We start from the raw sequence: 16,658 nt of genomic DNA, 5'->3' as shown, positions 1-16,658 counted from the left end.
ATTAACTCTTTATCAGATATGATTTGCAAATATTTTTTCTGTAGGTTGCCTTTTCATTTTGATGGTTTCCCTTTGCTGTGAAGAAGCTTTATAGTTCAATGTAGTCCTGTTTATTTTTGCTTTTGTTGCCTTTGCTTTTGGTGCCAAATCTAAAAAATTATAACCAAGACCCACGTCAAGGAGCTTACTTCCTATGTTTTCTTCTAGGTTCATGGTTTCAGATCTTACATTCAAGATTTTAACCATTTTGAGTTGATTTTTGTATATGTTGTAACACAGTGGTCTGGTTTCATCCTTTGCATGTGGCTGTCCAGTTTTCCCAATACCATTTATTGAAGTGATTGTCCTTTCCCCATTGTATAGTTTTAGCTCCTTTGTTGTAAATCAATTGAATACATTATGTTTGGGTTCACTTCTGGGCTCTTTTCTGTTCCACAGATCTGCTTGTCTGATTTTATGCCAATACCATACTGTTTAGATTCTTACAGCTTTGTAATATACTATAAAATCAGAAAGCAAAACACCTCTTTCTTAAGATTGCTTTGGCTATTCGGGGTCTTTTGAATTTTAGAATTATCTGTTCCATTTCTGTGAAAAATGCCATTGACATTTTGATAGGGATTGCACTAAAACTGTTGAATCCGTACATCACTTTGAGTAGTATGGACACTTTAACAATATTAATTCTTTCAATCAATGAACACAAAATATTTTTCCATGTTTCTTCTTCAATTTCCTTCATCAACGTCTTATAGTTTTCACTGCACAAATTTCATCTTGGTTAAATTTATTCCAAGGGATTTTATTCTTTTTGATGCAATAAATGGAATTAACTTCCCCTTCTGATAGTTTATTAGCATACAGAAATGCAACATATTTTGTATACTGATTTTGTATCTTGCAACATCACTGAATTTGTTTATTACTTCTAACAGTTTTTTGGTGGAGTCTTCAGGGTCTTCTATATATAATACGTGGTCTTCTGTAAATAGTGACAGTTTTACTTCTTCCTTTCTAATTTGGTGCTTATTTATTTTTCTTGCCTAACTGCTCTGGCTAGAGCTTCTAATACTATGTTGAAAATGGCAAGAATAAGCATTCTTGTCTTGTTCCTGATCTTAAGAGAAAAAGCTTTCAGCTTTTCTCCTTTGAGTGTGTTACCTGCAGGTTATGTATGTCCTTTCTTATGTTGAGGTAGTTACGTCCCCTCAAATACCCATTTTCTTGAATTCTTATCATAAACAGATGTTGAATTCTGCCACATGCTTTTTCTGCATCTATTGTGATGACCATAAGATTTTTATCCTTATTTTGTTAATATGGTCAGTTACCACATTGATTTGTGTATGTTGAATCATCCTTGGATCCCCTGAAATAAATCCCACTTGGTACATGGTCATGGTATATGATCATCTTAATATATTGTTGAATTCAGTTTGCTAATATTTTGTTGAGGATTTTGGCATCTGTGTTCATCAGGAATATTGGCCTATAATTTTTTTCTTGTGGTGCCCCTGTCTGGTTTAGGTGTCCAGGTAATACTGACCTTGTAAAATGAATTTAGAAGTGTTCCCTTCTCTTCTATTTTTTGGAAAAGTTTGAGAAGGACTGGTATTAATTCTTCTTGAAGAATTTCTTCTTTATTCTGGTAGAGTTCACCAGTAAAGCCATCTGGTCTCATGATGGTTTGCTGGAATGTTTTTGATTAGGAATTTTCCATTTCTTCTAGGCTGTCCAATTTCTTAGCATATAATTGTTCACAGTAGTCTTATGATTCTTTGTATTTTTGTGGTATCTGTTATAATAACTCCCCTTTCACTTCTGATTTTGAGTCTTATCCTTTTTTTCTTGGTGATTCTAACTAAAGGTTTATCAATTTATCTTTTCAAAGAACCAGCTCTTAGTTTCATTGATCTTTTCTAGTGTCTTTTTACTCTCTATTTATTTCCACTCTGATCTTTGTTATTTCCTCTCTTGCTACTAACTTTGGACTTCATTTGTTCTTTTTCTAGTTCTTTGAAATACAAAGTTAGGCTGAGACGTTTCTTGTTTCTTGACATAGTTATTTATCTCTATTAACTTCCTTCCTAAGAGTGCTTTTACTACATCTTGTGAGTTTTGGTATGCTATATTTCCATTTTCATTTGTCTCAAGATTTGTTTTCTCTTTTGATTTCTTCTTTCACTCAATGATTGTTCAGTAGCACGCTGTTTAATGTCCAAATATTTGTGAATTTTCCAATTTTTTTCTTGTAATTGATTTCTAGTTTCATACCATTGTGGCTGGCCAAATTGTTTTTTTGTGTTTTTTATTTTTTTGACAAATTGGTTTCCTTTTTTTTCTACAAGATTGACTGATTGATTTGACAGAGAGACAGAGGGCACACAAGTGAGCACAAGCAGGGAGAGCAGCAGGCAGAGGGAGAGGGAGAAGTAGGCTCCCCAAAGAACAGGGAGCCCGATGTGGGGCTCCATCCCAGGACCCTGGGATCATGACCTGAGCCAAAGGCAGACACTTAACCGATTAAGCCACCCAGGCGCCCCCAAACTGGTTTCTTAATAAAATTAAATTTGACAAAAAAACAAACAAACAAACAAAACATCCTATTCACTCAGGTGAGTTTTTTTTTTTTAATATAATTTAATTTAATTTAATTTTTTTTTTTAAAGATTTTATTTATTTATTTGAGAGAGAGAGAATGAGAGATAGAGAGCACGAGAGGGAAGAGGGTCAGAGGGAGAAGCAGACTCCCTGCTGAGCAGGGAGCCCGATGTGGGACTCGATCCCGGGACTCCAGGATCATGACCTGAGCCGAAGGCAGTCGCTTAACCAACTGAGTCACCCAGGCGCCCCTCACTCAGGTGAGTTTTTAAAGAAATAAATGTATCTGCAATTAGTACTATTTTACAGCTCTTAATACTTGTGCTCATTAATAATATATTTCTCTGCAAAGTATCTTATTTTTGCCAAGTTTATATATACATGTGTCCCTTTTTTCACAGGAAATTTTATACTGGCAAACTTTTAAAATAGGAATACCCTTTGTTTTCTCTGATGCTTCTAGACCACTGTTTTGCCTTTTCTCCGTAACTCCTTTTATGTCTACACTATTTAACCTTAGGCTTTTTTTCATTCTTATCTAGACCACCGGGACACTATCCATCCCCAGTATCGGGATCATGTTTACAACCATCCTCTTCCTCACATACAGTAACAATTTCGATATTGCTAACTCTTCTAATACTATGGTCCAACACTATTAATATCCATACTAATATTAATATTTCTAACCTCTAATTACTTTATCTCTAATTCTACTTTAGTTATCTACAGGACACCTGGCAACTGTTTTCTCAATGGCCACCAATTATCCTCTAGTTTACCACATCAACAGTCTCTTGTTACCTGATTTATTACAATAACTTTCCAACTGATTTCCAGGCTTCACTCTCACCTTCCTTCCATCCCCTCTGCTTGACTATTTCTATTTCTAAATGACCTGGTACTAACTCACCTTCCAAGCTTATTTCCTACTTCCACATTCCTCAAAAACTGTATTTCAATCAAAAGAAGTATCATTCCTTGCTCCCATTTTCACAAATTCAATTCCGATTTCAAGACCCACCTCAAAAATACTGTGTTCTCTCAAAGTGTTCCCTAATCACATGAGCTAAAAGTAGTCTCTCCTAATAATTCTCAGTGTCATTCCCAAACACATATCTAGTATCATTTCTAAGTATATACAATTACAAAGAATTTCTTCTACCAAAGTAAAACCCCTTATAGTTTTCTCCAAGACCTAACATGGAAGCTTACACATGGCAGTATTTAACAAATACATCTGCGGGAACGCTGATCATCCAGTCACTTACAGATTTCAAAACCTATGTGCATCTGCAATTAAGCCAAAGGAGGAAGGGCAGTGTTCAAATTGGGCCAGACCCTGGGCACTACCCTCTTTTCTTTCATTTACAGTTTTTATTTGTTTGCAATTCATAGATTTAAGGAGAACAGGAGTTATAAAACTTAATCAACTTAATCAACTGAAATGACCTTTCTTCCCTTTCCCAATAAATCCCATGCTTCATTCAATTTTCAGCTTAAGCTCCATATCTTCAAAGAAGGACCCATGGTTCTCCCTCTTCTCTGATCTAAAGGGACCTCAAAATCAAGTAGTTAAGGCTTTCATTTTCAAAAAAGATAATCATAGCTTGGAGAGGTTCAATGAATTGACCAGGAGCATTTTGTGCCAGAGATGATTCTCAAATCCAAGACACTTTTTACTAAATCAGGCCATTTCATATAATAATCCAGAAATGCTCACTATGTATAGATATTTTGTGAGAATCCATTCAAATTAAGTTATTCCACTCTGGGCCTGTTCTAAGTCTTTCATACTTCACCCCTTACTGAAATCTTCTTCCTCCAAACTTCTACTTACTGATCCTAGCTCTATCTTCTGGGACTTAACTAAAAAAAAAAAAAAAAAAAAATCAACACTTTATGTATTTGAAAACTACTCTCATGCTTTTCCTCTACATCACTGAGTTAAGTTATATACACGTTTAATATTTATCAAATTTTTCTTCTTATCATAAGAAGATACAGCAAAATAAAGTTAAAATAGCAGTTAGGACAGGCAGAAACTCTTATGTTAAGTGGTCTTATATTTCTGGTCTAAAAATACACTATGAGATAAGATGTTAAACATAACATCTTAAGATAGATAATTTGAATGTCCAACAGACATACCAAACTTACCATGTTCAAAACTAATTACTCTCCTCACCCAAATGTGCTCCATCTTCAGCCTTTCCTATCTGAGTTGATGGCATCTCCATTCTTCCTTCTGGTTCCTCATCAAAAAATCTTGAATCATTCTTGATTCCTCTTTTTCTTTTCTACGACTTGTCAAGAAGAGTCAGAAAACCCTGCTGACTCTTCCTTCAAAACATACCCAACATTCAGCTGCTTCTCATCACTTCCAATACTATCCCCCTAGCCTAAGTCACCATTCTCTCACTTGGATTACTCTAATATCCCTCTGTTAGTCTCCTTGCTTCAACTCTGCTTCTTCTACACAGCCCACTCTCAACAAAGAAGACAAAGTAATCTTTTTAGAATTAAAATGTAAGTGATACTACAACTGTCTATTTGAGACCTTCCAATAACTTTCCAATTTGCTCATAAGAGCCCATGTCCTCATAAATTTCCATACCACCTGCCCCACTTACCTCGGACTTGATCTACTAACTATATCCCTTCCCCCTACATTCCCAGTCCAACCACTCCAGCCTCCACGCCACCCCTCACACAAAACAGGCAGGCTCTGTTACCAGATAATGACAAGGCAAGGCTTTGTTCAAATGTCATCGTCTCAAAAGATCTAACAAGACTAACCTTTTATTTTTTTTTTTTTAAGATTTTTTTTATTTATTTATTTGAGAGAGAGAATGAGAGACAGAGAGCACAAGAGGGAAGAGGGTCAGAGGGAGAAGCAGACTCCCCGCTGAGCAGGGAGCCCGATGCAGGACTCGATCCTGGGACTCCAGGATCACGACCTGAGCCGAAGGCAGTCGCTTAACCAACTGAGCCACCCAGGCGCCCAAGACTAACCTTTTAAAAACTGTAACCTGTCCCCTTTCCTACCAATTATCCATACTAATTATCTGCTTCTAATATACCATAATAATTTATTTATTTATTACATTTTAGCATCTGTCTCCCTTAACTAAACTTCCCAATGGCAGGGATTGTTTTACTTTGTTTACTAGTGTATCTCAACCTCCTAGAGCAGTACCCTGATACATCACAGACACTCTATTTGTTGAATGAAAAAACCTCTGTCTCCTTTTTTCTTTGACTCCCTATAGAGAAAGTAGTAACTATCCGAAAGTGGACACATAAGTTTATTTCCAGCATGAACCAAGTGACTCCAACTTGAAAGACAATGGGATTATATAAGCAAGAAAGTGATGAGTAGCCAGGAAAAAGAAATTCCCCAGACAACTAAAGAAACTGATTGCATTCTCCTGTATTGACAACTTGCAAAAAGCAAGTATAGAAAAACTTCAGGATCAAATAGTCCATATACTCAGCACTTCAGAAGAAAGGGCTCTTAAATTTCCTAATGACAAACATATTAAGTAAAATTACCAATAAATAAGGCTGAAGCCTCAACACCTGAGCCATCAGTCCTTATCTATAAGGGAGAACTCTGCTTCATTATTAGGTTTAACTACAATTTTGATTTGACTGGCAACATAAACTTCATTATTCTTTCCATAATGGTTTCTAAAATTGACTCATTGTTGAAATTCTAGAGTTTAGGCTTCAAAAATAAAATCCTTAAATTCAAGTTGACTCAAACCATATCCAACCCCACTGTAATCATTCATAGAACACCTGCATTCTTTATTATTGAGTAAAACATCAGGCCCAGCCCTCAAGAACTCATTTGATTCTAAAAATTAGATCTCTGTGAACTTTAAAGTTGTTTATTACTCAACACACTACTTAAAGCTATTTTAAATTTCTGTCTAAAACATTAAAATGTCTCTAGGAGCAAAACAAACCAATTTTAACATTTAAAATATTACGTGTACAATTTGTGCCAAAGGAGAATACCAAACAAGAATACAATACATTCTTACAATATGAAAATACTTAGGATATTCTTCAATCTAGCTAAGGTAAAGGTCTCTCTTGCCTGATAAATCTGACATCTTGTCATCATGAAACTGTGTTCTGGCTAATTTGGTTGCATGAGGTTTCTTTGAAATTTCCTGACAATATAAGATTTATTGGTATCTATTTTAACATTAATACTCTTTCCATTACACAAGTGTAACAAAAAATTAATTATAACGTCCCTGGTGTAAGGTTTTAAGAATGCTCACCCAAAAGTCACACAGTACAAAAGTGGATCCTCTGATAATTCTGTTTATGAATGACTTCACTGACTTTATTCTGTAATCTCACTGCAAGTAACTGGCTTGACTTTACCTTTTCATTACAAAATGGTAAGATTAATTGTTTTGACATTTCCCTATAGATATGTTTCCAAAAAGTATGGCTATTTAAAAAAAAAAAAGTATGGCTATTTATAGGCAATAAGCACGACTACTTGTAAGATGCATTTCTATAAAAGCAACACAAATGTAAGATTTTCATCATTTGTAAAGGAAATTCATGCAAGGCACAATTTTGCATGATCATAACTACAGCTCCAGTGCCTGGCACAGGCAGACACTCAGTGTTTGTTTAGTGAATGAGTATGCTTACACAAACAAAAAGCCCAATTGCTTGTTAGGGTTTTCATCATTTGGTAAAGACCACTGTTGAAATTAAATTATAAATGCAATGTAATTTGTGGATTTATTATAAATTTAATGATTATAGAAAACAATTTTATTCCAAATTAAATGTTTCAATAATTAACAAAATCTCAACAATAATGCCAATAATAACAAAAATATGTGGCAAGTAGCTTCCTTTTGAAGAATTAGGAAAACAAGAATTTAATAGCTAATTCTCACAGGCCTAGTTTAAAAATACCTAAGGCTACCAAAAATATAGCAAAGCTAAATAATTTTAAAAATGATTTTCAGTAAAAACATATCTTTTGTTAGTTAGCAGTCCTGTTTATTGCCCTAGTTATCTCCTTAGTAATAAAAAAAAGTGACAAAATTCAATTAAAGCCTTTTAGTTTTGAGGTAGTTGAAACTAAAGGGAAAACAGGGTTATTCTACTGCATTATTAATGTTAAAGGACAATACCAAAGTGGACTGTTAACTTTGTGAGTTAGGAGACAGTATAAATTGAAAGAAGCCTATTTCTCCTCATGATTTCATTCATAACATTTTTCAAATGTAAAGCTACACAAATAATTTCTCATTTTATTAAAATAATCTACTAAATTATAACACTGTCTACATTCACCCTGTTTATACTGAATATAAGAGGCATCCATCATCTGCCCAAATGTTTGAAAAAGGTAGAAAAGATATTTAGGGAAGAAACTACAACAGAAAAAATGTCAGTAACCTGATAAAATCCTTACCTTATCATATTGGCATACAACAACATTTTCTGTATCAAAGAGTTCCTGTCCTTCCTCATCACTCACATCATCTTCACTGTTGAGGGGCTCCTACAAATAAGAAAGAAGAGTACTTATTTATACTTCATGTATTATTAGAAAAAGGCCCTTCTAATATTCAAGGAAAAGAAATACAATGACCTTGATGTTCTCTGAGAATGAAGGTTCAGACAGAAGCATATACACACACATATATATGTACCACAAACTTATTAGGACTGCCAATTTTACTCAAATTCCAGTAAGAAATCAAAAATAGTTAAGCTATATAACTTTTAAGTCTGAAAAGATGTTTATTTCCTTCATTCTTTTAGAACAGCACAAGATTACTCTCTCCAATAACTTTAAGACGCCTAGAAGGGTACCTAAGAAAATATGAAGGTTTAATGAGATAATGGTACTATGTACCACCAGCAGCAGCAGAGTAAAAGTAAAAGGGAAAACAGTGGTGAAGTTGGAGGAGGAAAAAAAGGCTATAAAACAGGCTAGGAATCTGACTTGTCTCTATGCGGAGGACTAAGACTCTATTTATAATATCAGCATTTCTACCATTGTGATGGTAATGGTCGAGGCTTGTAGTATAACTAAGGCATTCAGAATAAAAGGATATATGTGGGAAGGGTGAAGTGGAAGGGGGTCTCAGTCCCAAAGAGAATTAAAGACCAAGATCTAACTAAAGCATAAAATGACCAACTATGTTAAATCTGACCTCAGTTATTTGAGAAGATAAAAGATATAACTCAGATTTCTAGTTAACAGAGAAAGAGAAGATAGGACAAAATAAAAGTGGAAAGTAAAATAATCAATTTCATATTAAGTCTAGGCTTATACCTCACACACGTGTGTGTGTGTGTGTGTATTCTTTAATTTAAAATAGATATCACCAATGTAAATGTAAAAACAATTTACTGAGGTAAAATTCATGTAACATAAAATTCACCATTTTAACCATTTTAGAGTGTACAACCAGTCATACTTAGTACATAAATAATGTATGCAATTATCACCACTATCTAATTCCAGAACAATTTCATCACCTCTACCATTAAACAGTCACTCAATCCCCATTCCCACCTCTCCCCAGCCCCCCCATTAATCTGTTTTTGGTCACTATGTATTTACCTCTGGATAGTTCATATAAATGCAAACATACGATATACACATACAACAACATGTGGTATAGTTTCTTTAACTTACAATGTGTGAGGTTCATCCATGTTGTAGCATAAACCAGTACTTTGTTCCTTTTCATGGCTAAATAATACTCCTTTGCATGGATAAATCACATTTTAATTTATTCATCCATCAATTGATAGACATTTGGGTTATTTACATCTTTTGGATTTTGTAAACAGTTTTGAACATTCATGTACAAGCTTTAATTTGAATAACAGTTTTCAATTCTCTTATACTTAGGAGAGTTACTGGGTCATATGATAATTTTATGCTTAACATTTTGAGGAACCACCAAACCCTTTTCCACAGCAGCTACACCATTTTCCATTCCCACCAGCAATGCAAAAGAGTTCCAATTTCTCCACATCCTCACCAACATCTGTTTCCTTTTTTCTCTCTTTTGATTACAGTCATCCTCGTAAATGTGAAGTGGTATCTCTTTGTGGTTTTGATATACACATTACTGTAATAACTAGTGATGTTGAACATCTTTTCACATGCTTGTTGGCTACTTGTATATCCTCCTTGGAGAAATGCCTATTCAAGTCCTTTACCCACTTTGGAATAGAGTTGTTTGCTGTTGAATTTAAAAGTTTTCTATTCTGGGGCGCCTGGGTGGCTCAGTTGGTTAAGCGACTGCCTTCGGCTCAGGTCATGAACCCAGAGTCCTGGGATGAAGTCCCGCATCGGGCTCACAGCTCAGCAGGGAGTCTGCTTCTCCCTCTGACCCTCTCACCTCTCATGCTGTTTCTCTCTCTCTCGCTCTCAAATAAATAAATAAAATCTTTAAAAAAAATAAATAAAAGTTTTCTATTCTGGATATTAAGCCCTTATCAGATAGAGGATTTGCAAATATTTTCTATTTTATAGGCTGTCTTTTAACTTTGTGAATATTGTCCTTGGACATACAAAAGCTTTTAATCTATTAAGTCTGTTGTTATTTTTCTTATTGCTTGTGCTTTTGGTATCATATTTAAGAAACTATTTCCAAACCCAGTGTTATGAAGCTTCTGCCCTATTCTAAGAATTTTACAGATTTAGGTCTTACTTTTATTTATTTTTAAGATTTTTATTTATTTATTTGACAGAGAGAGACCGCGATAGAGGGAACACAAGCAGGGGGAGTGGGAGAGGGAGAAGCAGGCTCCCTGCTGGGCAGAGAGCCTGATGTGGGGCTCGATCCCAGGACCCTGGAATCATGACCTGAGCCGAAGGCAGACGCTTAACGACTGAGCCACCCAGGCACCCTTAGGTCTTACTTTTAGGTCTTCGATCCATTTTGAGTTAATTTTGTATAAGGTGTGAGGTAAGGGTCTAATTTCACTGTTTTGCATGTGGATATTTAGTTGTCCAAGCTACGTTTATTAAATAAGACCATTCTTTTCCTACTGAATGGTCTTGGCCCATGTAAAAATTTTGTAAGATGACAGCATACAAACAGTATTCCACATAAAAAAAGACACACATAGGGGCGCCTGGGTGGCTCAGTCGTTGAGCGTCTGCCTTCGGCTTGGGTCATGATCCCAGGGTCCTGAGATCAAGCCCCGTAACGGACTCCCTGCTCCATGGGAAGCCTGCTTCTCCCTCTCCCACTCCCCCTGCTTGTGTTCCCTCCCTCGCTGTGTCTCTCTCTGTCAAATAAATAAATAAAATCTTAAAAAAAAAAAAAAAGACACACCTAAAGCTTAGGGATCCAAAAAATGTGAAAGTAAAAGAATGAAAGGAGCTATTCGAACTGAAACAAAGTTGGTACGGTTCTATTAATATCACACAAAACAGACTATATGGGTAAAAAAAAAATTACTAGAGATAAATAGCAGGAAACTACATAATCATAAATGGCTCAATTCACTGGAAAGTATACGTTTAAGCTTATGTGCATCCATTTTTAGGTTCAAAATATAAAAAGCATAATGACAAAACAAATAAATATACCATCATAATAGGAGATTTGAACCTATCTCACTCACTAATGGATGATGGTGTAAGCACACAAAAAATATGAGTAAGGATATATAATATCCCAAGAATTTAATTCTAATTGTACATATAGAAGACAACCAACAACTGCAAAAAGTCTTTTCAAATATACAGGAAGCATATGCAAATACTGACCACATAAAGCAAGTCCCAATCAATTTCAAAGGTAGTCCCTCATACATTACACAGATCATAACTCTACAAATAAAACTGTTAAGTCAGAACAAGAATTAATGAAATAGAAAAAAATACACTAGAGAGAATAAAGCTAAAAGTTGATTCTTAAAAAACATTAATGAAATCAACATACCTCTGGCTAGACTGAATAAGAAAAAAAGAGCAAGAAGGCACAAAATCAGAAATGAGAATATAGAAAAGAAAATGACTACAAAGGATTCTGGAATCAAAAAGATGATTATCATTAACTTTATGCTAACTTAAAAATTTACATATATAGCCTACAAAAATAAAATTTATCCAAACTGTCTCAAAAAGAAATACTTGAACAGAATAGGGACATTACTGGAATCACATAATTTTAGCAGCATGCTCCAATATTCACAGAATTAAGTATATCTTTAAAAAAAAAAAAAGTCATCCAAGGAAGATAGAGCACTCACCAGAATTCATTTTATAATGCTATCACAAACCTGAAAACCTAGCAAGAGTATGAGAACAGAAAATCACAGACAGTACCTGAACGTACATGAAAAAGTCCTGAACAAAGTGAATTCAGGAATTCATCAAAAGGGTAATACAGAATGATCAAGTTGTGCAATCCAACGAATACAAAACTGGTTATAAGTAGAAAACCGATTAGTGCAATTAGTTATTAAATAACAGATTAAAGGATAAGAAATTTTATGATTATCTAACAGTTGCAGAAAAACTAACAAAATTCAACATTCATTTAGAATTTAAAAAACAAAGCAAAGCTTAGTTAATTTGAACAGAAAGGAACTTCTTTAACCTGATAAAAGATGTCCATAAAAAGCCTATAGTAGGGCATTTGGGAGGCTCAGGTGGTTAAAAGTGACTGCCTTCAGCTCAGGTCATAATCCTGGAGTCCCAGGATCAAGTCCCACATGGGGATCCCTGTTCAGTGAGTAGTCTGCTTCTCCCTTTCACCCTCCCCTCTTTCTCATGCTCTCTCTCTCATTCTTTCTCTCAAATAAAATCTTTAAAAAAAAAAAGCCTATAGTAAACATTATACTTAATAGTGAACCATAGAAACGCTTCCTTTTAAAATTAAGAACAAGATAAGGCTGCCTGCTATTTCTAATTAATATTGTTCTAGAGGGCTAAGCCAATGAGGCAAGAAAAACTTCCATGTTTAATATTTGTCTATAGAGAAAACATGAAAGACTCAAAGATGCTAAATCTCAACAGTAATCAAATTAAAACCAAAAGGAAACACCATTTTCTACCTATTAGACTGGCAAAAATTAAGAAGTCTGACGATATTAAGTATTGGTGAAGACATATTAGTACAATTTGGCATTTTATTGTGAAGTTTAAAACGTGCCTGCCTTAGAATCCAGTAATTCAATGGTTAGGTATAACACTTTAAAAAAAGTCATGCATATGTGTCCCCAGAAGACACACTCCAAAATATTTTATAACTTTAAGAGTAAACAAATAAAAATAACCCTAATGCCCATCACATCAGAAAAGAAATGGAGAAATAAACTATGGTATATTCAATTGTGAAAATAACCAGTATGTACAACTTAGATGAACCTCAGAAATACCACCTTGAGGGGGAAAAAAAAAAAAGGCAATCAACTTGCAGAAGAGTAGAGAATTACTCCATTTATGTTATAAATAGGCATTCAACACCAAACACTATGCTCTTTAGGAATATAAATACAGATGGCAAACATGAAGGCAAGTTGATGATAAACACACAATCCATGAGCACGGTTACTTTGATGACAGAAGAGGATGGGGGCTGGGGAGAGGTACTCAGGGGAATTTAATAAAATAATGGATTATATGTTTTTTAAAGATTTATTTATTTAGAGAGCGCACTGGTGAGCAGGGGGGAGGGGCAGAGGGAGATGGAGAGAGAGAATCTCAAGCAGACTCTGAGCTGAGTGTGGAGCTTGATGCTGGACTCAATCCCATGACCCTGAGATCATGCATGATCTGAGCGGAAACCAAGAGGAGGACCTTAGCTGACTAAGCAACCCAGGCACCCCGTAATGGGATTATTTTTAACTAGATGTGGACATAAGGGTGTTTTTATGTTAAAATATTTTTTATTCATTTGTATCTATTCAATATTTAATGAAACAATATTTTTTAAAAACATTAAAGAATTTTGTCCTAAAATAAACAAAATTACATCTTAAGTTGAAGAAAGCAATTAAAAACAGAAAACAAACATCTTGAGGGGCGCATAGGTGGCTCAGTTGGTTAAGCAACCGCCTTTGGCTCAGGTCATGATCCCAGGGTCCTGGGATCGAGCCCCGCATCGGGCTCCCTTCTCAGCGGGGAGCCTGCTTCTCCTCTCCCTCTGCCTGCCTGCTCCCCCTGCTTGTGCTCTCTCTGTCAAATAAATAAAAATAAAATCTTAAAAAATAAAAAAAATTTTTAAAGACATTTTGAACACAAGTAACCATGCAGGAACACTGAGGAAAGCAAAGATATATTTATATGCTTCTAGAAATATATAACTAAAGATGAATGAGAATGGTTTGTTTAACTCAAGAAAGACACTAAGAGTAGATAAAATGATGTAAGGACCTAGTATAGAATACAGACCAAAAGGAAGTAATGAATAAGTCTGTGACATTTAGCTTTTTCCTCAAGTCTCCTCTCTTCCCAGATGTTGCCATACCTTTTTAATTATTGAGGCAAAGATTAACCTCATTCTATCTGTTCTACCAATGTCTTATGCTTAAATCACATCATGAATGCATAAGCCAGAAAATTAAAATTACTTGCACTCTCTCCACCCCCTTTATAAATACAACTCAATATGATATACATTTATTTTTTATTACTAGCTATAAGAAACAGTAATTTATGATGATAAATACAACCAGAACCATTTAAACACCTTATTAGAACAATCTAACTTTATATTTAAAATCCTATATTGTGTAACAGCTTAACAGCCTCTGAAAAAATAGAATATAATTCATCAGTTTGGCACCAAGTAAAATAAATGATTGAGTGGTTTCTCATTTCAATTCTTTTACTACAAACTTACTTCTTCTACCTGCCCATCCTCAGCTCCATCTTTCTCTTTGTCTTCCTCCTCATCATCATCATAGTCTTCTTCTTCATCTTCGTCTTCTTCAGATGATGTATCCCCAGTTCCATCAACCTGTAACACCAGTGGGGCTTGTGCTTGAGCAGGCTGGGCCTGTGGCTGCTGCTGGCCAGCTGCAGTTATCTGTGCTTGCGCGGGTGTAGGTGCAGCCACTGTTGTAGGTATAACTTGAGTCTTATTTCCTGTAAATAAGATTTGTTGTGGCTGAATGATGACACCCGTCTGCGGTGAAATCCCTCCAGGAAGAGGGGCCAGTACCTAAGCCAAAAGAAAACCATATTAAAGAAACCAGTAAGAGTACCAAGTAGCCCAGTTTCATTTTGTGGTACAGAGAAATAGGCATAAATGCTGAAGAATCACCAAAAATGGCCATATCTCATACGGTTAAAAACCACCAAAGCATAAAAGGAGTTTAACTAGTATAATGATCCCACTTCCATTTTACCATTCAAAGTTCTGAAGGAAAAAAAGATTTTCTGAAAATATTTACTGAGCACCTGCTATGTACATGGCAAATTCCAAACCAAGAGTTACATGTATGATTAATTTATTTGCTTGATGTATGGACAAGTTTAGTAACTTGCCAAGCTTGTAGTCACTAAGAGGCAAAATTTTAACCCAGGCTTTCTGATTCTGCCCTAATTATTATGTTGCACTGCCTCCCTGTGGAGAACACTGCACTGAAAATGTGAAGTCTTGGGCCCCAGTTTTGTTTAAGATCCCAGATTGAGATATAGCAAAGGCATGTCACTTAACCTCCTTTGGCTTTCGTCACTTCACTGTGAAACTAGGATCAATGGTTCTCAACCCTGGCTGCAAATTACAACCACCTGGTAGCTTAAAAATACTGGTACTTGGGCCCCACTCCTAGTATTCTGATTTAATTGGTGTGAGATGAATCTAATCATTTAAAGCTCTCCAGCTGGGGCGCCTGAGTGGCTCAGTAGTTAACCATCTGCCTTTGGCTCAGGTCATGATCCCAGGGTCCTGGGATCCAGCCCCGTATCCGGCTCCCTGCTCAGTGGGAAGCCTGCTTCTCCCTCTCCCACTCCCCCTGCTTGTGTTCCCTCTCTCGCTGTGTCTCTGTCAAATAAATAAATAAAATCTTAAAAAAAAAAAAAAGCTCTCCAGCTGACTCTAACCATGCATCCACACCAGATCAGATGATTTCTAAAGTTCCTTTCTGCTTCTGCGTCTAGAATTCTAAAGTAAACCATAAGTCAAAAAGAACATATTAACAAATATTAACTATATCTTTTAGAATATATTTATAATTATATGTATTAATAAATAAAAAGAGAATACCTAGTGATAAATAAAAAACAGTGAATGGCAATTACTTGCCTTTAGGTTCAAGGAATGCAAAATAAGACAGTATTTCCCTTAAGAAGTTTACGTTAATGGTACAATAGACAAAGCAGTAACACAACTCAAAAGATAGGTGTAACAGAAGTATATGGCGTTAAGAGAACACAGAGAGAGGACTAAATTCAGCTTGAGGCACAAGGTATGGTCAGGGAAGCCTTAATAGGTAAAACTTGAGTTCTTTTGTGCTTGGAAGATTAGTTAGACTTTTCCATTTGGTTGCTTTTTTTTGTTGGGGGCAATAAAGGGAGTTGCTAGAAGGAAGGTCAAAGGGCATTCTAAGTAGAAGAACAGCATCAACCTAAAATCTGGACAGCTGTAAATCGACTAGATTAATGCTTCTCTGACCTTACCTCTATCATCATACTATAATATGGACATTACGTAATGTGTCTCATTTTTAAGGTACCTAAGTTCTTTAAGAAAATAACCATTTCTCTTTCCTCTTTGTCCTCACGGTACAAGAGTTTTAACACCCAGCACAGAAGTAGGTACAAAGATCTAACTTTGATCTAAACAGCAGCTGAAGCAGATAGTTGGAAGCATGGCAAGAAATAAACCTGAAGAGATCAAAAAAATAAGATCCATAAAAAAACAAAGATCCTATGAACCATGATGAGGAGTTTTAGACTTTTTCCAACAGGCAATGAGAAGTCATTAAAAGATTTTAAGATTTTTATTTTTATTTTTTTATTTTTTTTTAAAGATTTTATTTATTTATTTGAGAGAGAGAGAATGAGAGATAGCACAAGAGGG

The 16,658-nt window shown here is 35.3% G+C and overlaps 1 protein-coding gene across 2 annotated transcripts in view; it reads right to left on the bottom strand.

The window, feature by feature from the left end:
- Positions 1-16,658, bottom strand: part of GTF2A1 (general transcription factor IIA subunit 1) — a 45,911-nt gene that overhangs the window by 5,873 nt on the left and 23,380 nt on the right. For both annotated transcript variants that reach the window (XM_027568969.1, XM_027568970.1), the window contains exons 7-8: positions 14,475-14,795; positions 8,063-8,152 (exon numbers count right to left, since the gene is read on the bottom strand). In XM_027568969.1, the coding sequence (XP_027424770.1) occupies positions 8,063-8,152; positions 14,475-14,795 (411 nt within the window). The remainder of the gene's footprint in view (positions 1-8,062; positions 8,153-14,474; positions 14,796-16,658) is intronic.

The sequence above is a fragment of the Zalophus californianus genome, chromosome 6 (assembly GCF_009762305.2).
Source record: "Zalophus californianus isolate mZalCal1 chromosome 6, mZalCal1.pri.v2, whole genome shotgun sequence".
Lineage (NCBI taxonomy): Eukaryota > Metazoa > Chordata > Mammalia > Carnivora > Otariidae > Zalophus > Zalophus californianus.
Note: the sequence above shows the minus strand (reverse complement) of the source record. Positions and strands in the feature narration are given on the sequence as shown.